Genomic DNA, 26,344 nt, shown 5'->3' on the forward strand with positions numbered 1-26,344 from the left:
AAATCCACCGATGTGTTAGATGTAAAGGTGTGAGTAAATAGGTGTATGTAAATACACGTGTGTATGTATGTATGTATGTATGTATGTATATATATATATATATATGTAATATACGTAAATATGTATAGAGTAACAGAAAAAAAAGAAGGAAAGAAACTCAACACATACGAGACCTTATGTACAATCATCAACCATACAGCCGTCTCAAGAATCTCAATCAAACAGGAGTACTGTCCATTTGCTGATAACAACAGAAGAAATGTCCACTTTGCCGATACCACTTCCCAAGGGAAAAAGCAACTGTTCTTTTTTTTTCTGTTGCTTTCTTTTTACTTATTTTTGTTTTCTCTTTTTTTTGTTAGATGTAATGTAGTTCCTATTGCTTTATTAACACATTGACGGGTTTGTAACTACTATAATGACATAGCAAATGCACGATACCATCACCACAACACCAAGGATGAATATTGTGTCATCTATACCCATATATATATATACATATATATATAATACACGCACACATATCGTCAGTTCATGTATGCATATATATACATACACATATACAGGATACATCGTAGCAAAGAAAGTTGTTCGTGTTTTCTAAAAAGAGGTTACCACTCACTACGCTTGCCAGACTTGGAAATAGAGGGATGCTCGCTTCGTACGCCTATATGTACGACTCGACGCGCAAAAATTCTTGCAAACGTGCATGCACATCTCCCTCGATTTCTTAGATCTCCGGTATTTCCGTCGCTATCTTTTGCCATTATTCATTTTATTATTCGCAATTGTATCAATTACTACAAAAAAAGAAGCGAGAAAAAAAGAAGTGAAAAAGGAATGTATCCTCGAATTATTCCAAGATAAACTCACTAACAACGACGAGAAAGATGACTTATCAAAATCGTCGTTGCAATAACGGTGTTCAAAGGAGCTAAGGAAATACGTGAAATCTAAATGTAATTTTGATCATAATGATAGATATTTATAGGTCTTACCATCGAGTCCGTCGAGCATTTCTGGGGGATTATGGTGTTCAGATGATTCAATTGTTGACACACCATCGCTTAGCGTGCCTGTTGTTGCTCCTCCTTCTTCTCCTAGCAGTCCAACTGGATGACCCTGCACACGTCACGATTATACATTATAAATTCAACTGTGAACAAAGACACTTCGAGGGATTTATCTACCAATTCTTCCGTCTCGAAAAATATCAGTTACTTTACTGCTATCGCGTTCGTCTACTATGCTAAACTAAGCAACGATTAAATAGAACGAAATATAAGGGGAACAAATGTTAATTTTCGAATAATCTGACCGGGTAGGGATTCATTTTAGATATATTTAATTTACTTGGAAACATGAGATGGTGAAAGAGATAATATCGAAAATAAAACTGAAATCGAAATGTTATCTTTAGATCCTTCCTAAGAACTTTTTTTAGCTCGTATAAATAAAATCAACTATTGAAATTGATTCAAATTAATAAAACGGAATTACGTCGTCTTTTATTTACTATTTGCATAATAAATAATAATAAGTATGGGAAGAAGGGAGAAGAAAGTATAATTTGTCAATTTCATGAAAGACAATTCATTGAAATCTTAAATGCATGCTTAATCGTACATTTCATAGAAAAAGTCAGCATTCTCTATAATAAAAATATTGGATCTTCACATTTATTTACATTTCACGCGAGAGATATTCGTCACAAAAATACACATGCTTTGGCAATTCGTTTCTTTCTAACAACACTTCAATGTTAATAACACACACTGGCAGTGTAAATGTTATTACATAAAAATATTAGACCCGCAAATATACAAATATAAATTTTAACATATAACTCGTAAAAGTGTAAATATTTTTTCACGTTAAAGATATCAATAGATATATAAACATATTTTTCGCTTAAACATCTATGTATTAATTTTATAAACTTGAACAACGGTTGCATTTTAACGTAATATTAAAAACAAATATTTAAACAATTTATAATTTTCATAAAATATTTCGTCATATATCTACTAAGATACATAAAATTTTAAAAAAGGATTTTACATGAATCAAACAATTTTATAATGACTAATTAACCATGAAAAAATAACAGCCTTAATTATACAAATATAAGATATTTAAAAATATCGTAATAAGAGCTAAAATTCTCAACTCAATTGAAAATATATGTATAGCACGAAATATTAAACACATCATTATTTAAATTTAGTTCGTTTCAACAACAATTAATTACAAAGATTTTATAAAAGAGACTATATATATATATTGAAAGAAGACAAACTTCGTAATTTACGTTCACTCACCCAAAATTGCATAGACAGTTTAATGGTTTAGTAAAACTGAGTATAATATAAGGAAGGATATATATCCTTTTGAACTGCTTTCAAAATATGTATTATGGCATGAACATGTTTTTAAGAGCAAATAAATAACACAATTAAATTTTATCAAAATGTGGTATGGGTGGTAAAGTTTGTACAGCCTTAAATAATTGCAGACATATATGAAGATATAGGCCTTATAATAATAGGAAGTAAAAAAATGTTGACAGTTTTTTATAGCATTCATCGAACCTTCTTTTGCATAATCAAAATATTTTGTTAATGACTGAAATTAGATTGAATCTTAATTGAGCAAAATTAATCAAAAATCAGCTGTTATTAAGATACAATTATAATGAAAAGTCAACAGGTTTCCATGATGTAAGAATAATTTTCTTTTGCTTTGCTTTCTTTAGCTACACACAAATTATGAGCCTTGCACTTATCATGATGATTGACAATCTCGAGTCTAAAATTACCATTCCCAGCAGCAAATGAAGTACGTATTTCGGGAATTGAATCACTCCATTTTCTACAATATTTACAAAACATAAGATTCGTTCTTTCGTCATATTCAAGCCAAGAGTACATATCTAACCACCCAATTTTGAATCTACCAGCCTTTCTACTTTGAGTAATAGAACGTTGTGAAATGTTACATAAACTTGATTGAGTTACTGACATGCTTGGCTGTGGATTTACAATTATTGATCTATTTACATCATTATTACTGTTAAACTTTTTACCACTGGCATTACTTTCAGGAAGTGAACCAAATAAAGAATTGAATTCGATGTTATTGCTCTTGTGCGAATTAGACTTTAAAGATATAGATTGATTCTGTGAAGCTTTGTAAGGATTATTAAATGCAGTCCCTGACATATTGATAGACATAGAACCTCCAGCCATGATAGTGCTTTCGCGAGAAACTTGTATCACAGCAGGATCTTGTTGATTTTGGGTCATGTTCTGTACATCCATAGTTTCGTCACTCTTCCCATCTCTTTGAACCTCCCACTCCACACTAGTCTGTCAACAGAGAAGGAAAGGATATGTGTTTAATCAACACATCTTTGATTTTGTCTTTTAGCACATAAGAAGCCAATTTCGTATCTCTATTTAAATATCCCTTCCTTCCCATGTTTGTTTGGACTGAGTAGTTGTAGGAAAATAGTAGAAAATCATTGATTACAGGAACAGTAACGAAACTTCACATTTTTTGTACAATCTACTCGACATATTGTATAATTTCACGAATAGCTTACAAGCTATGCATGTGTGTGTTAAAGTTTTTTTTTAAAATACAATTTGGTTACACAATACAACAATAAAATAGAATAAAATAACATTCTGAAATAAAAGCAATACGTAATATAAAAGATTAATTCCATTACAATGCATAAAATATCAAAATTTACACTACATTAAAGCAACTTTTAACTATAAATATGGAAAAAGAATAATTGATTTGTTATATATATTTAATATTATAAATGATCACAACAACTTTTATTAAAACTATATGGACGAATTTAAATATTCTATTGAATAGTTAAAAGTTATTTATTTTTTGAATTAATAAGGAATCTAATATAATACAGCAATCATAGAAAAAGAAATGTTACAACTTACTATATGAATTTCACATTACAGGAAGCATATAACTACATATCGTTAACTATTTACATGCTATCAATTACACTACATGCATGTTGTAACTCTTTCTCATAAATATTTAAAACATACTAATAAAAAAGAAACTGAAGGGTACTTACTGGGAGGGAAATGTTGTCATGGAAGTCTGGCAAATGATGATCTAACTCTTGCTTGATCGAAGGTTGTGGCTGTGATGCAGGAGACATAGGTCGACCACCATCTTCCATATCACCTCCCATGGCATTATTTAACTTTGGAATCACGGGAGGGCTTGATTTGTAACTACATTGTGATGATGCCTGAAAAATAATAAATTACAAAATTATGCACTTTAGAAGCATTACAAATAAAATTATTTATAATTGTTGTAATAATACTTGTATCTAGCATATTTAAATTTACAACATAAAGGAAACTTCTTTTTTATAATATAAAAAAAAGGTTCTTTTGATTGACTAAAATTTTGAATTATTTTCTTTATTGTACATTATTTAGAAAATTTCTATCAAAATTAAAATATGCAGAACAGTTACTTAAAGAGAGGAATTATCCAAAACATCATTAATTCTAAAGGATTAGTCTGTGACAGAAATGATATTTTAAGATCAGCATTTGCTATATACCTCAAGGTTACAAGTACAGATATTTGGAAAGCTGTCCAATCATATAGATATATAATTTCATGATAATAAAGTGCGATCATTATCTTCGAATTTTAGGCGCTACCTGTAAGAAAATTTTGAGCATACACACGTGACTACACATGTATACGTGTACGCATGCATGCACAACGCACGCGCGCAACTTCGCGGGAGCATATGTTTTGAAAACGATTTATTTAAAAGCGATAGATTTACATGAAACCAATACTGCAACATAAACTTGCATATAATATAAAAAATGCGGCAATTAGATAATAAAATAAACGTACAATAAAGAAAACAAAACACATATTTTATGTACTCCATTTTCAAAAATACACAATATATATCATTATTTCACCACTATTGAAATTTCTGTTTACTTTTTTTTATACTGAGACATAATTTTCTTCTTGTTTTATCATAATTTATTTCTCAAGCATTGTAAATAGGATACAGATTATCTAGAAATGGAATAGCTAGTACTTATAGTTATCGGAGTACATAAAAATCTTAAAACTGATACAAATTAAAAGAAAGTGACCTACTTCATAATTGTTATTATGTTTACAGAAAAATATTGACAAATTTTGTACACATATTTTGAATACATATTGCAAAAAAATATGAAAGAATTAGAAAAGAATTTAAAGTTTCTTATAAAGAAATATTTTTGACACGATTAAAAGGAATGAATTATTCTATTTCACTATTTTTATTCTGTTATACTGTTGTTGTAGACACTTTATTAAATAATTGCTTATTATGAACTCTAAAATGAAAACAATAATAACACAAATTATGACAGAGGAAAAATGTATGGTATTTGAATTATTTAAGAGTAAAAACATAACTCTCATGATACTTACATGCATAAACTAATAACATCGATATAGAATATTTAAAATTACGTACCTGAGAATCTGACATGAACCGTTCACTGGGTGGACCACTAAGGGAAACATCATAGCTGCCCGAGGCCTTTCGTTTCCTCTTTTCAGGAAGAGGCTGAAGGTTAGGCGATTCAGTATGCCTAACACCAGATTGTGATTCTGGTTCTGGCGATGGACTTTTCTCTTCTGCCTTGTTATTTACACTATTATCAGTGAGGCCTCTAATCTGTAACGCCTCAGCTGTTTTAAGGAACATCGGTAGCAGATGCTGACTAACGTTAACTTCTCCCTTATACATAAAGTGCAGCAATGCCTTCATTTCCGTTTCATTGACATCCTTCAGGAATATAATTGGATGGGGATGGGTATTCTGGAGGAAAATGCTCTCGAAATATGGACTGCATGCAGAGAGTATCGTCTGGTGTGCCTTGAATGTCTCTCCAACACACGCCAGGGTAACGTCGCAGAGTGCCTCTCTGGCAAGCAACGAGCTGAGAACGTCTGTGAGGTTGGCTGGATGATTGTTCCACCGTAGGCAATACTGTTGGTCCATCTTGTCTATCTCCAATCCCAACCCTACAACCAAACTAGCTGCCCTGAACTGTCCACACTAGAGACTTTGATCACCCTGACTACAGAATGACTCCCTAACCCTTAAAACGTTAACTCACACGCCTTCTTCACGCACACTCTCCTATATCGGCCTGACGATATCTCCTCAGAGATTATATCGCAACTCTAGACCCACACAACTTCCTCCGTGCTTCTGCAAATGTGCCACATTGCAGTATAACTGTAAAACCCTTCAGGGTTCACGCGTCGCTACTATACGTACCAAAAACATTTTTTCGCATAACCTCAGTAACCGAAAAATAACAGCGTTCGCGATTTCACATCGACAAATGTAGCGCGAATTAAAAGAAGGTTAGAGTATTAATTGCGACGCAGTATGTGTCACCCACGGATATGATAATATCCTATATTCGAAGATAATGTTTTCGGCAATGTCAATATTCGCGAGGCTTGGGCGCCATTGTCGGCCGTACTCGTCTAACCACGAGCCTTCTCGCGAAAACTCGATTTGTTGATGCTCGATTTCTAACCATTCAAACACGCTTCACACGCGGCTTTATTTACCTAAACCCAGCGCCAGCTAACTAACGCATCGTATACACTAACGACCCGAGTTTGTTTATCGTCCCGATGATTACTCACCTTTCGCAAACTTTTTGCCATTACAACGCCACCCGACCCTTAACGTCCACTACCATACCAATCTGCCAATGCCTACGGCCTTATTTTTAAAATACTTTTGACCTTCGTGCATCTGCCGGGGGGAATGGCGCGAAGGGCGCTCGAATTCAAACGTTGCTAGTCACGTAATACGACTTCTCTCGATAATTTCAGTTTAATTGAACGTTTGTTTCACTTTATATTTACATACTTTTGTATAGATATTTCCAATAATGCTAATTTCAGTCTAAGATGCAACGACAAACTAATAAAAATATTATCTGTTTTTCGAAAAGTAGAAAACAATGACTTATATTAAAATATCATTATGCAAAAGTTTATTTTTCCGTTTTCAACGTTCGTATACAATACGATATAATAATAATAATAATAATAATACGATTATAAAGCCAAAATGGAAATAACACGCGATGCATAATTTACCCAAATAAAATTACTGTCGAAATGTATAAATTATAGAATACGTGAACGTTAAAAGTTAAATAAAGTAAACAAATTCCCAATTCAACTACTTTTACTAAACGAATATCGAGATAAACACATTTATCTTATTGACAGCTTGAAACGCCTTATTTTAGTAGAAATTACCCTTTGTTCAATAGACTCTTTTCTCTTGTCAACAAAATTCTTATCATAGTACTATCAAAAATATAAATGATTTCAATCGTCATATATAGCGTGAAAGTTTAAGAGCTTAAAATGTTTCCATAATAATCAGAATAAACGAAACAACTCCTATTCATTTTACAAAGCTAATCATGTGATTGAAAACAATTATCACAGTAAAAATTAATTTCTCTTTCTATGAGAAATTCAAAAACAAAAAAGTAATTTTTGTTTTACTTTTTATAAAGCATTTTTTACAAAAACGTTTAGATACATCGTGTGATACTTTTGAAAGTGTTACACGGAAATTCGACTTCCCGTGAAACGTGGCAAACTTATACCCTGTTACGATATTGTATTGCACGTAATGCATGTAAAATTCATAGATCCTTGAACCAGATGCTATAAAAAGAAAACCTTAAAATCCGTTTCATTCTTGAACAAATCCCACCCTCCTTAAAAATCGAAATCTAATCTAAAAATTTGTTTGCACAGTTATTATCACGTAACTACTTCCGCGAATAGAACACGATTGATGAACACGAAAATGTTGCTATTCTTTTTTTCATAAGCACGCTTCTTTTTCTGCTGGCCCATTAGTTAAACGGACGTATTTGCGCTACGTTATACGAGAGGGGATTACATTTCACGGAAAATCATGCAATGTAAAGGAGTCGATCGACTTCATTTGACTCCACTAAACGGTAATTCGCGCAAATCGTAAGCTTTCTGATATTAATTTCGAGCCGAACGATAATCGCGTTAACCATTCAAAATCAATAGGTAGCGGGAAAATTGGAAAATCTCCTTAATCGGTTTCCGAATATGGATTTACAAGCTTTGCCCGACCATTAACAGATTTAATCCGCACTTTGATTGGCACTGCGCAAAATTACTATTCGTCTGCTTGTCCCCGACGAAGATACGGCCGTGTTGGCAAATAGGAATTCAGTGTATTAAGCGGATAACACAGTGAATATAATTGAATTTATCTCGGGCTCGTGTGTTTCTGAGGATTTTAAACGATTGGCCTGGCAATGAAGACAATAGATGCTGCCGTTAGGGCCGCAATATTTTTACTGATTCACCGACTGAAAACATTTAAAACTTAACTTAACTTCGTTTAAAGAACTTTGCTTCGCGTTTTGCTTCGTGATGTACTTTCGCTTCGCGGCTAGGCGTTGTCGTAAATTATAACAGATATTACCTTGATGAAAACATCTTGTTTAAGAGAGTCCCGTAAATAAGCGAAAGGAAGAATATTATTAACCGTATCAGGACGTATAGTGAATTCGAAAGTATTCTGCGGAAGGGAGAAACTTTAAATGATTCGCTGCTCGAATCTATTTCTTGTTCCGTCTCGCGTACTAGTAGAAAATTTCTCACGATATATATATATATATATATATATATCTTTTTCCCTCAGTTTTTCCTTCTCTTTACCCTCGTTCGGGTAACTATGGCAGATAGTACAAACGAAAGAATTAAAGGAAACAGAAGAAGTAGAAGAGAGAACGAGTAATCGTATCCGGTGGTATCAAGTCGGATTTACTCGTTTCATCGATGAATAACTACTGGAAAGGCTGCAGTAGTTAGCTATTAGCGCGTTTACACGGACTTCTTTAATCGCGTCGGAGCCGATTTTATCGCATCGAAGAACGCAAACCTATTGCTAACAAAGAGCCTTCTCGTTTACTAGACATTAACAACATCATCCTGGGTCAACTAAATGGTTACGCAATTAATTGTGCGAACCGGTTCCTAGAGCGAGTTGTCTATAGATACCGTTCGAGAAAAGAATCTGCTTCTAAAGTAATATACATACATATGTTTCATATGTAAATATGACATGTCTACATGATCGTCAGAAAAAGTTAAAATCAACAAGAATGTTCAACACTGAATCATGTGTATGCGTATGTGTGAAAGAGCAAAGATCGGCGATATTAAAGAACAGACATACAGAGAGAAAAATAGTAAAGCAAGGAACGGACCTGTAGATCCTCCTACAGCTGGGATATCGGCGAGCATCGCCGTTATCTGCATAATTATCTCGCGATGGCCTTGATTGTTCCACGAGGAAAACAAGTGGAAGCAGGTATATCGTGACGTATTGTGGCTGAATACGTCGCTGTTTTTCGCCCTAGCGCGTTGAGAAGTCGCGCGGCAAAAAAAAAAAAAAGGAAGAAAAAAGACATGTTTCTGTCTTCCGTGCGGCTGGCAGATCTTCAGGGACGATCTTCGCGCGGTGCATACCGGAAATGCAGCGGTGCCACGCGGCTTGCGCGATCTTCTCGCGCTGCGCTCATGTTCGCGCGTTAACTGCGCGCGCGCCGATTCCTCGTAAATTACCCAACACAGACTATTAGCGCGGCATTTCGCGATAAAACTTCTAATTATCTTTTCTTCTCTTTGTCATGATGAATAATTAATGGATCGACACATGTACGTGCACGATCGTTCTTCAAGTATCTTCGATTTTTGTTCGGTACTTGGTCCGATCGTTCGGACTAAAACTCGCAACGAAAGGAGCGTCGTACACGATGGTATACATAATTCACGCTCGAACAAAACGCAACGGATTCACGATAGCGCAGTAAAGTTTAATGCAGTGGTAAGAAAGTTCGCATAAAATACGCTGTCTCGATAAAAGACGCACGCTGCTGCGCTCGGTCGTACGTTTTCTTAGCGACAATGCGGTGGTGTGACTTAGAAGGAGAAGAAATAGCACGCTTTAAACGTGTAATTTTGAAAAGATCGAGACGTTTTGCTGCAGAAACTTCAGGGCCTTTATTAAACGTTCTTACGCGTTACACAAGTATTGCCGCTAGTACGAGACTATTGAAAGTCGTGGTTATGCCGCGAATTCATTTTCCTCTCTGTCTCTCTCTCTCCTTCTCTCTTTCTCGCGCAACACATACTCCTTCGGTTTTCTGCGATCGAAGGATTCGATCGATATCGATGCGTCATCTTGCACGACGTCACGATACGTTCGAGAGACGTACGGTAAAAAAGAGACGCGAGAAATTGCTTTCTGTTCCCTCTCGTCGTCTTTTTCAGAAGGGTAAAGTGTAAACACATTGTTTGGCGTTGATTATGCTCGAACTTTCGACCAGTTCATTTTAATAGGAGTATCGTCTGCTGCATCAAGCTATAGAAAATGAACGATAACTGTTCATCGGTTTATGAAACGCGATCGGTTCATGGTACTTACTTTTCTTTACTTTTTCTCTCTTTTTTTTTTTTGCTAATTCTATTTTTATCTTATTTTTCTCTTAATCAACGCGTAAGTAACCCGATGCACGGAAAAACTACATGCGCGCATGATAAAATATGGTTCGTTTCCCACCGCTCATCGCGAAGGATTAAAAATTAATCTTGATATACCGTTACTGTAATATTTGTCCACCGAAGTGCACGATGTAAGGAGGGCATTCTGTATTTGCATAAGGAAAGAACGTTACCGGAGAAACATTGCGCAAATAATCCCGAGAAAATTCTAACGTAGCTACATACGGCTCGTCTTTTTTATTTCGCTCGGTTTTATTTCTCTCAAATCCTATTTTTCGATTGTGAAACGACCAGTATATTTCTAGGAAATTTGCATGACAAACTTTCGTAAAAACACGTGCCCGTAGGACGTCGCTTTTAAATTATATCTTAAGGAATGTTTCGTTTGTACGGGCCGAAGAACATTCCCGATTCAGAAATATTATTTCACGTATTTCGAATTCTGATTCGAGGAAGAAATGAGTTTCTTTATTCCCTCTCTCCTTTCCTTTCTACCGCTGTCTCCTATGAAAAATTGCGAAATTTAATATTTATTACCTTACGCAACTACGTAAATTGCAATTTTAGATGTAAGCTACATAATGAGTAATTGCATAGTTGCGTATTTATTCGTCGCGCACTTCGGCTAATTACAAACCTTAAATTGAAGTATCTAGAAACTGAGAAACAACGTTTCTTCGTTTCAGTTGATATGTAATTTTTCCGACATGAAATACGATACGTACTATATTGCTAATTTTATGGTCTGTCTTACGTACAATTTTGGATTTCCTTTATTTGCTACTATAAAGCTACGTATTTAAAAAAATAGATTTTTTATCATTTTATTGAGCAAAAGTCAGTCTTCGCGCGTTTTAACTTGCATATTCGTTTCGCTTATTAAAATTTCATCGCTCGTAAATTTTTCTTGTTCTCATCTACAGCGTGAAGGAACATCTTTCGCCTGGTTTTACTGTTCGCGAAACAATGGAAACGATACGATGGTCACGAAATAGGCCACGCACGCGTTCGTTGGCGAATATATTTTCGAGAATCGACAATCGCGTTACCGCGTATTTTTGTCCGCGCTGAGCGAGTTTATGTTTCAATCGGACGGTAAACCAATAAATACAGTCTAGTTTACTGAGCATATTATCGAAATCCGCTAAACTATACAGTTTTCCGACCAGTTACGGAATTTAACAAGGGATTCTGATCCCCCGGTTTCGATACATCCCGCATATTTTCTACGTTGAACGGTACAACCATTTCCCTTATTTTCCTATCCGATTATCGACTCGTGTAAAAATAGAAAACGAACTGTCAAAACAGCGGATCAACGAACGAGCGAGGCTAGCGCGTCGATAAAAACTGGCCAAACAAATGCGTTTAAACGGTCGTGCGACAAGAAATATCAACGTCGTATTTGATCGGTGGTAGTTGAACGTTTTTGCCTCGACGTGGGTTGCGTCTTAGTCTCTCGAAGGGAGATTGACAAAGTGAGAGAGAGAGGAACACGCGACGCATGCCTCTAGATCTCGCGATCGATGGGTCCGGTTCTGGTAGGTTGTTTGCGGGCCACGGAATAGGCGCGAATCCACAGCTGGCCTCCCCTCTAAGCGAACCACCGCGTGCAGCCAGAGGAAAGCCGAGCGCGCAAATTGAACGTATTCTCTCGATAGAGCTAACGACGCGAGGGTGTCGCGCGAAGGAAAATCTGAAAATCGACGCGCCGATACCGTGAAGGCGGATTAGGCGCATCGTTACCTGGTTTACTGAAATTCGTGAACATGAAATCCTGTCGGCCTGGCGTGTAGCCGCACCATGCAGATTCAGAGGAAGGATCCCTTTTGATCCTCCTACGTGAAGATCTTCCGCGACGATCTTACGGGGACAATCCTTCCTGGTGACGAACGAAGACGATCCTCTTCACATTCACGGAAGGAACGATCAGCAGGAAGCTTCTTTTGCGTTTCACGATGCAACTGCGATCTCTGCCTTCTTCATGGACAGTACATTCGCGCACACGATAGTTACCAACGGAAAGAACGCACTCGTAATAATCGTTCGACACCGAGTAGATATTATACGGTATCTTCAACTCATGAAACGTTCGTCATTCATGATCGCAACCGCGTCAAATCGAACGAACGAAGAAACAAGGCAGGAAAGGAAGTTTCGATATGTAAAAACGAGAAACACAGACGGCGTAATCAGAGAGAGTGGTGTTAATAACGACCGTCGGTGATTACTTTTTCTCGTTGAATCGACGATCGACGGCAAGATCGAAACGAAATATTCTCGCGTAGCACGATTATCTCGCGACGCGACGTCGAAGACGTACAAATGCGGACGAAACTCCGAGAGGGAGAAACAACAAAGTGGCGTGTGTACCAAGTTGGCCGCGAAGCGCGACTGAGGCCAGGGGTGGCGCCGAGAGAGAGAGAGGGTGGCGTGGATGCAGGTCGACGTGTACGCTGCACGGACACATCCCCCCTAATGAATGCACCAGGCATGTGCGAGGGATTTTATGTTCGCCGCCGCCGCCGCCGCCGCCGCCGCCGCCGCCACTACCGCCGCCACCTCTCTCTCCCCTTCAGCCTTCGCCACCAACCGAGAATCGGCCGCCACCCCCGTCGCCCAACCTCCGCCAGAGCTCACTCGTCCCCGCTAACCTCCTACCCCGACTCAACCCCTGCCACCCTTCTTCCTTCTCCACTGTCCTCCTCTTCCTCTTCCGTTCTTCACCCTTCCTCCTTCACGCATCCCTCTCTTTTTCTTCTCATCCCTGTCGCTCCTCGCGTACCTCCTTGTCTCGCGTACCTCCTTGTCTCGCGTTTTCTCTCCGACGAGTGAACAGCGGGCCACCACCCAACCGAGTCGCGTTGAAGCCCGTTTTCGCGCGCGGTACTCAATGCGTTGCACTCGTCGCAGCGCGAGCAGACGCGCGCCGGTCCCCAGGAAGCAGCGTGGGCGGTTTTGCCCCGTTCGCCGGGACCCTCCGCTCCTGGGGCTGTGCCCGGTTTTCGCCTCCTCCTGCGTGCCTGCGGACGTACCCTGCACCCGCGATTGGTACGCACAACTAACCCGCCCGTACGCGAATCCTCTCCTGCACCTGCCACGGTTCTCCCTCTCTCTATTAATCTATCTGTTTCTCTTCTATCTCGCTTCACGCGCCTGCCTCCCTCTTCTATCTTTCTCGCCTTCGACCCTCTCACCCTCTCACCCTATTCCCCTTTCTCTTTTCCTCTCGCTTTCTGTTTAACCCTCTCTTACCCTCTCCTTCTATTCCTCCGCTCGTCTATTTACCCCCATTCCGCCTGCGCGTATCCTGTTCATCTTCGTCCACAAGCTCTCGCTACTCTCCGAGCCACTGTCCTATCTGTGTTCGAAGTTGACCACTGAGAACGTCGCCGAGGTTCGACTGCGGTTTTCGCCCTCGAGTTCCTCGCACGCTCGTGGCCGAACGAAACGCAGCCGATATTATCGCTCCATCCATGTCTACCCTATCCATCGGTACCATGTTACACGATCACCACGGGAAAGAACCTGGATGTTACAACGGTCGGCTCCATGCATTTCTAGCGAAGCTTCTGAGATCCCTCTGTGCGTTACACGATTCGTAGGAATTGTCAACCGTAACGTAACCAATGTTCTGCGACTCGGTAATCCTATCGGTGCAATCATATGCGTTCCGTGTGCTCGAGCACGATAACCCTACGCATAAGAGAGAACTTATATGCGTTTCTAAAAATGTGTCGCTAATCGTAGTTGTAATGTTCCGATTGAATCGCAGTCACTCCGCGTGTTCTGGTCGACAAACGGTTCAAGTGCGAGTGTACGTCGTAAGTCTCGTAAGGACACGGCGCGTCCTAAATGAGGATCTTCCACGGCGAGCAGCGGCGGCACGCGAATGGTAACTAACTACTAATAGCTGACAGCTCACGAGCCGCGTCGTTACTCTAATATTGACGCAGGGTTAGGAAGATGTTGAAAGCTCGTTAACAAACGATCCGCTGTTAAACGCGTCATCTTTCGTCGAAACATTCGTAGAACAAACGCTATGATCTTAAATCGCTTACGATTAGCGAATTATCGAATATACTTATCGTTACAAGTGAGTCTCGCGTGTTAACAGCTGAAAGGAATGTGAGTTTTGCGTGTCCTCGAAACGACAAGACCATTGGAAGTCGTAAGGTCACGTCGTGTCGGTGCAAGTTCGAGATCACACGCTGGACAACGGTTCCATGTCAACCGGGATGATCCGGTCGGACTCGCTCTAATTTGCAAAAAGAGACTGTATGTCCGAAGGAAAGTACAACGTTCGACGAGAGTTTAGAACGTAGCTTAGCTGGATTTGCGTGACCGGAGAAAGGAATTTGCGTATTATCCATTTTTGAGGGACCGTGGCCACGTGTACCATCTCTGCGTTTAATTTGTATTCAGGCCGGGTCCCGTGGCATCTTAAATTTCTTTTAGTCTTCGTGACGCTTATGCGCTGCTTCAACCACGTAACTCGTAACGTGCATTAATTTCAGATTACATCGAAAGCTATCAAGGCCGAGCGCGTCTCACGGCGTGCCTTGGATCGCATTGTACTGTTTCCAAGGATTCTCTCCCTCTCTCGCTCTGATCGTTAACTGCGTCAAGAGTGGATTAACGAATATAACGGTCGGTTTACATCTCCTCCGCAAAACATTCGCGGATCTTAAATGCACGTCTGTGAAGGGGTACTCTGTACTTCATTGAAAAGATTGCATTGTGACTACCCTTTTAGGTAAGAGACACGGGGCCTCTAAAGATTGAAATAAAGTATTTACTCCGGTTTCTCGGTGGGATTGTGCCTTCTTCCAAATGTTTCGGTAAAACCAGGCGACGTTGGATTTTCCTTATTCGAAGTATACGGTCGAAGTATACGGAGAGGAGACGGTCGTTAACTAACTGTATTACAACGATGCCCCCGGTTCGAGAGATAAAAATCGTGGACAAAAGACGAGTGGAAGAGGAGGAATTAAAAGAAGCAGAATACTGTAGACTTAGGTGGTACGCCGACTCGCGTATACTCAAATGAAACTTTTCGTTTGCCGTGCGCGTCAAGAGGCCAGGCCTTTAATAAACTTCCCGGGATTTTCACCGAGCCGTTGCGAATAACTGTTACCTATTACCTGTCACGCGCACGCTTACGAGTTTATCAAGACCAGCGAGTACGTGTAACATGGAACTAGGTCCAAGATGCGGACGTAAGAACAAAGGCCACGGAGCGATCGCATGAAAGTTTCGTGTTGAACAAGAAAAATGGAAGAGGAAACTCGCGAAAGGGAATTCTCTGATCATTGTCACGTAGCCATATCTTTCCCATGCTGTTCTAAAGGAAAGGGAAATATTCATCTTCCCTTTTTTGGGGCAATTTCGAATCGCACGATTCCGCGGTACGGTTTGCTGGCAGCTTCGCATATTTGGCACTCGGACGACAATAAAGTGGAAAAACTCGACTAGAAGAAGGTAAAAGCTCGACGTATCGCAAGGGGAGAAAAAATAGCCGACGAACGAAGACGCTGCGGGGACGATTGTGACGCAAGTGTCTCTCCGGGGACGTCGCGATACACCGAGGGGGTCGGTGTCATTAACGAAGCGCGGTAGCATGAAGCGTCCTACAGTGTATCATCGACGTCGATGAACAATGGCCGGACCAGGCTCCGGAGTGTTATTCGAGCATCTAGTTATACACGGTTATTCAGAAAATTGTGCTTGAATGAAGTGTGCATCGCTGATTAAATAATACCGGACTGTGCAATAACGATTTCATCAATTTATTGCGCATCATCGATTGAACTTAACGCTGGCTCTATTAATTTACCGACATTGGGCCCAGAGGGCATCAATTTGTAGCCGTCGCGTCGGTTTGCTAACAGCACGTGCTATGCCAAATTGCGTGGCTGCGATGAATCGACGCCCCGGTCCGTGATACACGCGATCGCTCGTGTGCAATTTTCCATCTCAAAAATTGTAAATTCAATCAGGGCAAAGACGCGACTGTAAAAAAGAAAAGAACAAAAGTAAAGAAAAAGACTCTACACGCCGGCTATTGTTGCTCCTATTCTGTCTGAAGATTCGAACGATTCGCTATTTTATTCCAATCACGTTTTTTCAATGGAACGTCGTATCGAATCGAATATCTGAAGACCTTCCTCGGAACGGAGGAAATGAATTCGCGAGGACAACGTTCTAGCCACTGTGCTTCGCACCTCCTTCGCGAACGCAACACGATGCTATCGACGCAGCCGAACCGCGAAGGACTATCGAAATGCGAAATGTTTTCACTGCGTTCGACACGAAAAGCGTGCGTTAATAAATTTGGGAAATATCTGCAAATATTCGCTGATTGCCAAACCCAAACGTACAAACATCGCGCTCGCGGACAGAAAAAAAGGACTGAAAACAAACTCTGTCGAGAATTTGCTATCTTTCATTTTGGATTGTTTTGCGCTCGTACCATCGTATCGCGCTCAGACATGGCTGCTATACTGATTGGAATTATTTAGTACTGGATGAACAGTAATAATATAATAGAAGGAAATGTTCATGTAGCTCGTGCAAGCTTTCAAGTCTTACAACTATTCAACGTTTCATCGTTGAGAAAGCTTGATAAAAATGAGAATAAATGATCGTGATATTACGTTATATTCAGTGCGTGGGATGAATGGAGTTGAACATTCCAGTTAGCGTCCGATGACATCTTGTTATACCAATTTCAGTTTCCTCTTCGAGCCAGGAATAGCATTTGTTCTAAACTTAATATACGATATATTTAAATATTTATCGATGTACGACGTTCCTTCGTCAGAGCGTTGATTGGGTAGGCTGAGTTAGAGTGGCTCATTGTTTCAATGACTGAGAACAAATATACTCCTGCAAAGGGTCAAAGGGATTTTTCAATTTGCCCTACAGATATTTTGTTTCTAGGATGGAATAAAGAAAATATTAAAGCAGTTAGACAGTTTGAATCGTTTCGAGTGGATTGAAATGGTTCGAAATTCCAATTTAGCTGCTGTAAGCTTCTGCTTGTACGTCGCTGAAGCGAGAAATGGAGATTTTATTTTCTTCTTGTCGTTACACTCGTTATAATAAATTAAAGTTTTATGCAATATTTGAAGCGGCTTTTAGTGGAAGTTGCTTTCTACAACAAGCTTCCGCGGAATATATCAGAAATATTTCCTCAGGAAACGTTTCTCCTCGTATTTTCTTCGACTAATAACAAGATTTTATTAATAGCATGTTTTCTACCATCGCAAACATTAAAAATCATGACTACGAAAGTGTCAGTACGAGTATCTACCGAGTATGATAGAAGGATAGAATTACTAAACGTGCTTTCGAGGGATCGTCAATTGCGAAATATCTGTAGACGTTGAAAAATGCCAGAATGCCAGAAGATCACGAATTATTCAAAACAAGATGTAACGATATACAGAATATTCAGATACAATGTCGTCTTCATTTCAAAACCGAAGTTGTGATGAACGATGAAAGAAATGTAAGCAATTTGAGTGTAAAATCTGTATGGAAACGTTGCAAAATTAACATATGGATATTCCACGAAATGACTCACAAATCATATCAAAGAATTTTGAATATTTACACCGACGTAAGGGGGAGAATATGTATTTTACATCGAAGAGATCTGCTTTAAACTTTACAGAATCGAATTCTACGATCATTCCCAAAGTACATCGTGAAATTACGCAAGTTACTTGAAGATGAAAGGAATTATCTGTCAAAATAATATGGCAGACTTCGTCTTTATTAGAAGAAGATGATACAAATGACAGTAAATTCGTGATGACTTAAACTTCGCTGATAACATTAATTCATCGTGCGAGAAGGCTTAGATCTCTACCAAACAAAACTTCTTTCAACGTCCGGTCATTAAACCCATCTGTCGTCTAATTTACCGGTTTACCGGTTTACCATAATTGAGAGATTTCATTGTTTAACGCTCTCGTCTATGCGAAGGACGTAGCCCATTTGGTCGTATTAGAAACGTAGAGGAACAGCGGCGGGAAAAAAGAAACTGAAAGAGAGCAGAGACGCGAAGGAGGAAAAACAAGTCGTCGTCATTGTTGCTTTCGACAATGTAGCTGTACGGTTGCATTGGAACACGTATCGCAACGAACTTGTATAGATGTTACGTTAAACTGCGAAGAAAGCGAAGCACGGGGCCGTCGTTCGCATGGAAACTGGAGTGAGTTCCGCGAAGGAGTAAGGAGAAGAGCTGAGGGGGATGAGGAAAACGGAATACTGGAAAGAGCGTCGTGCAACTATCGACCACTCTCATTTCGTCATCTTCTTCGTTGTGTGTATCGGGCATATCTTGGGTCTTTCGAGTAAATTCCATGCAATCATCTAGCCAGGACGAATCTGCCTGCCGAGTGGAGGCGAGAAGTCGCAATAAAATTGACGATCGAGGAAAAAGAGAAGTTGTTAATTTCCTTTTCCCCAGCGTTACTCCCCGTCCACGTTACGATGGATTCGATCTTGTCGTTAATCTATCGATGCCCCAGCGTTATTGTCCATCTTTTGCGCGAGTTTTCAATAAAAAGGAAAAAAAAAGAAGGAAAAAGGACAAAGAAAAGAGTAAAAAGGAGGAAATGACACCATGAAATATTAAAAGTTTCGCGCCAGTGTACCGCGATGACGGGCACGACGTTCGTTACTTGTTTCGATTACTCGACGAAGATTAATACGCGCCGGCTAATTAATACGTCAGCTATCTCCGTAAACTTTCTTCTTATCGCGGGATGTATCTTACAGTGTCGAGGACTGATGAAAAGCCTGCCGAGGTAAAGTAACGCTCATCACCGTTAGGCACGTCTTTATCGTATAAACTAAGGAAAACTGGATTCAATGAAGAGACCAGGATCACGATCGAGTAATTGTACGTGATAAAAGGGAAGATAAATCCGGTTTCTAAACGATCCATCGGCAGAGTTTGTTATAATCAGCCGTTGAGGGAGTTGGTCACAGCCACAGCTGTCTCATTGACTTTCCGCGAAGCAGTCGGCTTTTACCCTCGAGGGACAAGATACTATCCGACCAGAGCCGAGAAAGAAGAATCAGCTGTGCGTCGGCGTAGCAAAAGTAGAATGAGGACGTGGAAGAAGCCGAGTAGTCGCGTGCCAGACAAACGTCTGCTTCGTGCATCGGAAAACAGGAGTTCCACGTATAGTTGCAAGAGAATGGGATAGCTTTTACACGAACATGAACGTGCGCGCGTGCGTGCTCGTCGTCGAGTTCTCGATTCGCTGGAAAGTGAACAGAGCGGAGAAAATAGAGCAAGAAAAAATGGTGAAAGGGAGAAAGAGATACTGACGGTGGCGACGATGGTGGTAGTAGCGATACGTGTGAAAACGGCCTGAAAATAAAGGGCTGAAAGAGGGTTACGTAGCGTCGCAACCCGACCAAGCGGTCGTCGCAGGAACGAGATAGTAGTCGCGCCTTCTTCCTTTTGCGAACACGAGCGAGAGAAAACGGTTCGGCCGGCCAGAGTAGAGCTACAAGTGGTGATAAACGAGGCCGAATCCTCGTTATTGCCTGTTGGGGAAGCCTCGAAAATTCCTGCGGAATTCAACCAGTTGATTCCAGCCTGAACTCGTCTGCTTTTATTATCGTTTCTTGTTTCGTGAACGCGCGGATTTCTAATACGAAGTTCACGCGTTCGCGCGTCCAGTATCGGTGTTCAAACGGAGAGTCAAATAACGGGGCGGCTTGATAAAAATTCCCTTTTACAGACAGAAAAGCGAGGATGACCGAGCGTCGAGTCAGCTTGAATTAGATGAATATCATTGCTAGTACAATTCTATTTCTTATGAACAGTATGCGTAATGAATCGATCCGATGGTAAAACGAAGAACAGGCTGTTAGAATGTCCAAAGTATATCGTGTAATTTTATACCGCGTTCTTCGCTAGTTCAACGGGATGGAGAAATCTTATTATAGAAATACGTAGCCAGAATAATAAAAGCCGGCAGTTTATCATTATTTGGAAGCCAATTCCTGTTCCAAGAGACCAGACGGTTTGATAAACACGTCGTATTCTCGCGTCGAGACGGTACATCGCTCACTTCGATTTCTGAAACCATCTTCAGCCAACTATATTTTGCTTAAAGGAAACGCCTATCATCCTAGCTGGGTGCTCCGGTCTTAGTATAGAATATACTTGTTGCAAAGGAGGACAAGAGGAGCGGTGATCGTGCAAAACCGTTCATCGCGCGGCGAATTTCACTCGGAAGCATTCCGCCGGCTCTTTCTCCGAGAAATCTCCGGTCCTATGACGGAAAATGAAATCCGATATTGTAATTCCACGCGCTTGTGTAACGCGACCTGCCATTGGAAACGTCGAGAACGACATGTGCGTCGCCCTTTTTCAAACCCGACGCTGCTGCACTTCGTGAAATGAATTTAAAGCGTGGGCGGCACGGTGACGCGAACGTGAACGCCGCGATATTAAAACACAAAACGGCTGGATGTCAGACTGAAATTCACTAGAAACCACTGGCTACGCTTTATACGAGCTGCAGACACCTAATAATAACGTGACGCGACGCGGCCACGTATGCTCGTTTAAATTCGACGTGTGAACGCCAAATATGAAATTAGCTATATCCCAAGTTATCTCTCCGCCGAGTTCGAACGTCGCGTCGCGTCAGAGGTACTCGACAGGATTAGCTCGAGACCTTTCGACGACGTAACCTCGCCTGCAATTTTCCATAACGTCCGAAAACCGTTCAATGTGTCGTCGCTCTTTCCTTCTTGCCATTTTAGTTTCTTTCGTCGTCGAACCACGCGCCGTTCGCTTCTTCGTTCGTTTGCTCGCCAACCCGACTTATCTGCTTGTTCGTTCGTTATTCCGTGAATAAATAATTGAACGAACATGCGCGTGCGAAAGCACGATGAAAATTTCAATCGATGGCTTTTCGTCCGTTCACTACTTCAAAATTATTCATTGATCTCCTTTGTGCAGTCCGGTCTATTCCACTATTTCACACTCCCTTGTTCCGCTTCTCTTAATTTCTCTCTCTTTCTCCGTCTCTATTTCTCCCTGTGGGAGCGGCTACGAGTCCTGCGACAAGGAATTCTCTGCTCGCGCAGCATCCATATTAGCCTAATCGAAAATCTCGCTTCACCTTGCATTTATGCCACGCTGATGAGCGTTGCAGGATACGTTTCGCAATTGTAAAACATACATCGATGTATCTGTTTCTTTCAACAGCGATATAGCTGGAGGGAAACGGGGAATGGCCTATGAATATCTGCCACTTCGACTAGCGTTTAATCTAGGTCAACGGAATTGAATGTAGGATCGAGTTGAGATACTGTGACTATGGAGTGTCAAGACCAAATACATTCGAAGCAGTACTGAAATTTGATAGAATAGATTCGAAATAAATAACGATGACGTTTAAGCCCGGAATCGTATTTTGTAAGAATTTCCATGGTTAAATATATCATACTGAAATGGAGTGTAAACGCACGCAAAGTGCTAGAGTAAATTTCATCCTGTTTCTAATGTTTCTTACCTATGAAAATCCCTCTTCTGAAGCACAATATATCGCTGCTTTGTTAACTACAAGTAATTCCCAGAAGCTGTGTCACGCTCAAAAGAAACATCTAGCGTCCTACTCCGCATTCCTTTTTGCCTTTGAGATAAAATAAACGAGAATAGATGAATGGGACATTGTCTATTATGCCGAACACTATATAGTTTATTTGTAATGAGATTTCTTACTCGTATGTTTGAGTCTTACACGTAATAAGCAATTTCGACATCCTAACAGCGTTTCATAAACAATTTAGTTGTTTTTACGCTACTGATATAAATCTAACGACTAATGCTCACGTAGCCAGTTCTTTAACATTCATAATGACGCATTGAACTTGACCCGCACACAATTACGGTTCGTTCGAACACGAGCAAACAGCTTCCAGAAAACTCTCTTTTACTCAACGCTACTACTTTATTCGTGCAAGTGTGCGAGGCAAAGGCGGGCTCCAATAATTCGTTCGCGCAAGCCTGAGGTTCTGTGTCTTCGCTACGCGGCTACTTACATTCTTCTTCTTTATCTAACTAACAAGTTAAGCGTAGCGATGGTACACTCATTTGACCTACGTATATGTATACGCGGATGTACGGGAAGGCAATGTAAATAAATGATTTCAAGCAACGCCAGGCCACGCTACCGCTGCTAAATCATCCCGCGGATCAATCATACCTTTGTCGCATATTACAACGGTGAATCCGGGAATGGGAAACGTCGAACATCAGCCAGGAAGTAATAGACGAGTGATAGAGTTGAGCACGGGGAATTTTTATGGGTAAATCGATGTTGCACGCGGAAAGGGCAAGACTGTGTGAGAGGGAAACGTCAGGCGACTCGTAGAGGGGCAAAGAGAAAGAGCGAGAAGGACAGCAAGAGGAAAATAGCAGGGAGAGAGAGAAGGCTCGATTGGTCGAGGAGAAGGGAGTAGCTGCGAAGGAGTGAGCGAGAGAGGAAAAGAGAGAGAGAAAGGTGAAATGTGTATACACGTACGATTGAGCGACAAAGAAGGTGAGAGGCAAAGGGCGCTAGAAATCTGGAGCGGGGATAGATCCAGGGGCTTTTGCGCTGTGCACGCGACCTTGAATGCCAGCCAGCCTAGACCTTGCCACAGCTCTTTCGCTCGGCTTGCCTAGTCCAGAGACCGCTCCGCCTCTACATACATACTGTTGTTTCGAGCGCCGCGCCGGCCTAAATCCGATATCTCGCTTCCTCTTTCTTCTTGCCTCACCTATCCTATGGCTTGCGGCGGGTTCAGGCCGCGCGCGATCGCACCGATTACATAAAGATAAAAACTCGAATAATCGCTGGCTGGATCTCTGGTAATTTTACTTAGAGTCATATCGGTCGGTGCAATTATTTCTGAAATGCAATAATATTGCATTTTCTAGAGGAGCTTGGACCTAGAATCACATTTTGCTATGACCGAGCACTATCACATACTATGACTGTACAAACTGTAATTTAAAACTTGAATCTATACTTATGCTTCTTGTCACTGCGCTTGAAAATACGATATGAATTTTTACATAAATATATCATTTTCTATAATTAACATATTCGTATGCTCCTTAATGCGTATAATGTTCTTCTCGTTTCATTTTTAATTCTATGTTGAAAATTTTAAAGGAATAATTTAGGACGATCAAACTGGAAATCAACGAGGAGGAAATTCTACAGAATATCGCATATTTACCGTGCAAACATCGAAGGATACAAAGTCGTAGCTTAACTTTCTATTTATACTCTTCTAATGATGAACTTGTACATTCTTTTCTAAACAAAACTGATTTATCTAACCTTTATCGTAAATATATAAGCATAGCAAACCTACGACTGAAAAACAACAAAACAGATAGTATTTCTAAGATACGCATTTAGAAACATTCGTACTTACATCAGGCATTTTCATTTTTATGACATTATGCTCTTCCTATTTGTAAAAGGCAGATGAAGATATCGTTTCGCCTTATGACATACATGAATATTAGATACTTCACTGTAGGTTTGTGTCTACTGATCACGGAGCTTTTAAATTGAGGTTTATATTTCAAATCATACAAGAATAATACGTATCTGAAGTATAGCGTTCAAGGTTTACGATTCTGTTGCTCGCTGAAGCGTTCGCGCTAGATGGGATCATAACGGATCTTTGGACGCGACCGCGCCTAGAATCCAATGGGTCCAACACAACTCCGCGGTTTATCCACCTGACTTTTTATGTTTTTGCCAAATTGTGCACTTCTTAAGATTGCAGCGGCATCTGCCTTGAGAATCGCGAGGCGTTCGTAATCACGTGACTACAATTGCACCGGTTTTCTACTCAGATGTTACCGATCACATGATCTATTGAAGTTCGTGCCAAATTGCACCGATTCTTCATTTTCAATGGATAGTGAGCTTAAATTGATTTTGAAGAATTATGAAATTCGTTATTATACGTTTCCAAGTATTAGGTAATTTTATTATCTTTGTATTTTATGTTTCTTCTGAAGAATTGTAAATTATGAAGTAAGGAAAGCGAAGTATTCTTATGAACGATATAACACTTTTAATAAATATAGTAAAATATGTTATATTGTTATATATATATGTGTGTATCATTGCGAATAACTTTGTAAGTAATATATTTGTACTAAAAAACAGTATGATATATAGTACGATAATATGAAAGAAAAAAATGTAAGCAATGTGTATACATAAAATTCCACGAATGTAAGTAAATTCACATATGGCTGAAGATATCACATGTGGTTTGCTATATATAATAAAACTTTTATAACTTATTCTATTATATTTAACATTTTACCAAACAATAATATAATATAAAAAAATGATTTTAAGTTCTAGCGTTCTTTATTTTAATACAAAATCAAAATATTATAAATTAAGGTACTATTTATCAAAAAATGTTTCGGAATTCTTTTGTTGTTTATAGATGTCATATCTAGCACCGATGTAGAATCGTAGTGCACAAAGTACGTAGTACATAAATTTGTAATTGTGCTAAATCTAATATAATATTTAATCAAAGTACACATTTTTACTACGTTTTGTCTGTCGGAATTAATTTGAATTTGCTTTATTAGGTTTGTAAGAGATATTTTACTCTATTATTTAAAAGGTGTATTGCGCGGGTACTCAAAGTCTTGTGCCGCCACTGGGACAGAATTCAAATGTGTGCCGCTTCGAGTTCCGCGTGCCGTACCGTGGCGTGTAACTAAAGAGGTTCGTTGATTCGATTAGTGAGTGTTTGAAATTGGTGATCGTACGAGTTATTCATTATGAATAAAATGAAGTTCAGAAAAAATTTCAAGTATATTCAAAATTACAATTTTCCACCTACAAAACTTCGAAATGTATTTTGTACACAATGTAAACACCAATTTTTTTTTGAAGGTAATCATTCATGTTCTCCAGTCATATACTTACCGGTGTTTTATTCTTTCTATTATTTACATGTTGTACATATTAAATCTAAGCGAAATACTTATTTTTAACCTTTTGTAATGTGATTTCAACAATCGTATTGTAAAAATCTTTTGATCTACTTCCATGAACATATATTTTCGTTAATGACATTTTATAATAAGGAAAAACAGGAAATTTACACAAGAAGTATGCCTGCTACTTTCCTTTGTAATTCTAATATAAATGATATCCCAGAGGTTAGAATAATATATAAATTAAGGTTGATAGCATTGTTTAGATTTGTGTTACTCATGCCATTTGTAAAGTATGATTAGAAAAAATACTAAGAAAGCTTTATCTTGTTTGTTTCAGCATTTGTTCCTATGCGTGGTACAATACCTCTGTTATTAGACTGTGGACATATAATATGTGATAAATGTGCTAAATCATTTGTTAATCAACCTTGTCCTATATGCAATATAATCTCAGAGTGTGACAGTAATAATATACTTCAGTTACCTCTAAACATATATGCTTTGGGATTAATAGTCATGTCACATAATCGACCAATTAATACAGATGATCAAGATATTTCTTTTTGTAAACCTTCTACTTCTAAATCAAAGCAACAGAGCATACAAGGTCTGTATCATATTAGAGAAGGAGAAATTATATTTTTT

At 39.4% G+C, this 26,344-nt stretch overlaps 2 protein-coding genes across 15 annotated transcripts in view; one reads left to right on the forward strand and one right to left on the reverse strand.

Moving 5' to 3' along the window:
• LOC117163555 (uncharacterized) overlaps nt 1-13,220 on the reverse strand; it is an 83,266-nt gene extending 70,046 nt beyond the window's left edge. Inside the window, exons 1-5 of one of the 13 annotated variants that reach the window (XM_033345928.2) lie at nt 6,365-6,728; nt 6,201-6,295; nt 5,552-6,105; nt 4,115-4,294; nt 1,578-3,368 (exon numbers count right to left, since the gene is read on the reverse strand). In XM_033345928.2, the coding sequence (XP_033201819.1) occupies nt 2,703-3,368; nt 4,115-4,294; nt 5,552-6,082 (1,377 nt within the window). In that variant the 5' untranslated portion in view covers nt 6,083-6,105; nt 6,201-6,295; nt 6,365-6,728 and the 3' untranslated portion in view covers nt 1,578-2,702. The other 12 variants (XR_013059204.1, XM_033345937.2, XM_076621549.1 and 9 more) reach the window with 12 other exon arrangements.
• A 2,026-nt stretch (nt 13,221-15,246) lies between these two features.
• Nucleotides 15,247-26,344, forward strand: part of qin (tudor domain-containing protein qin) — a 316,412-nt gene continuing 305,314 nt past the window's right edge. Inside the window, exons 1-3 of one of the 2 annotated variants that reach the window (XM_076621692.1) lie at nt 15,247-24,709; nt 25,343-25,652; nt 26,037-26,306. In XM_076621692.1, the coding sequence (XP_076477807.1) occupies nt 25,538-25,652; nt 26,037-26,306 (385 nt within the window). In that variant the 5' untranslated portion in view covers nt 15,247-24,709; nt 25,343-25,537. Of the gene's footprint in view, nt 24,710-25,340; nt 25,653-26,036; nt 26,307-26,344 lie in introns of those variants that run through there. The other variant, XM_033345600.2, reaches the window with a different exon arrangement.

Source organism: Bombus vancouverensis, chromosome 9 (assembly GCF_051014615.1).
Source record: "Bombus vancouverensis nearcticus chromosome 9, iyBomVanc1_principal, whole genome shotgun sequence".
Classification (NCBI taxonomy): domain Eukaryota; kingdom Metazoa; phylum Arthropoda; class Insecta; order Hymenoptera; family Apidae; genus Bombus; species Bombus vancouverensis.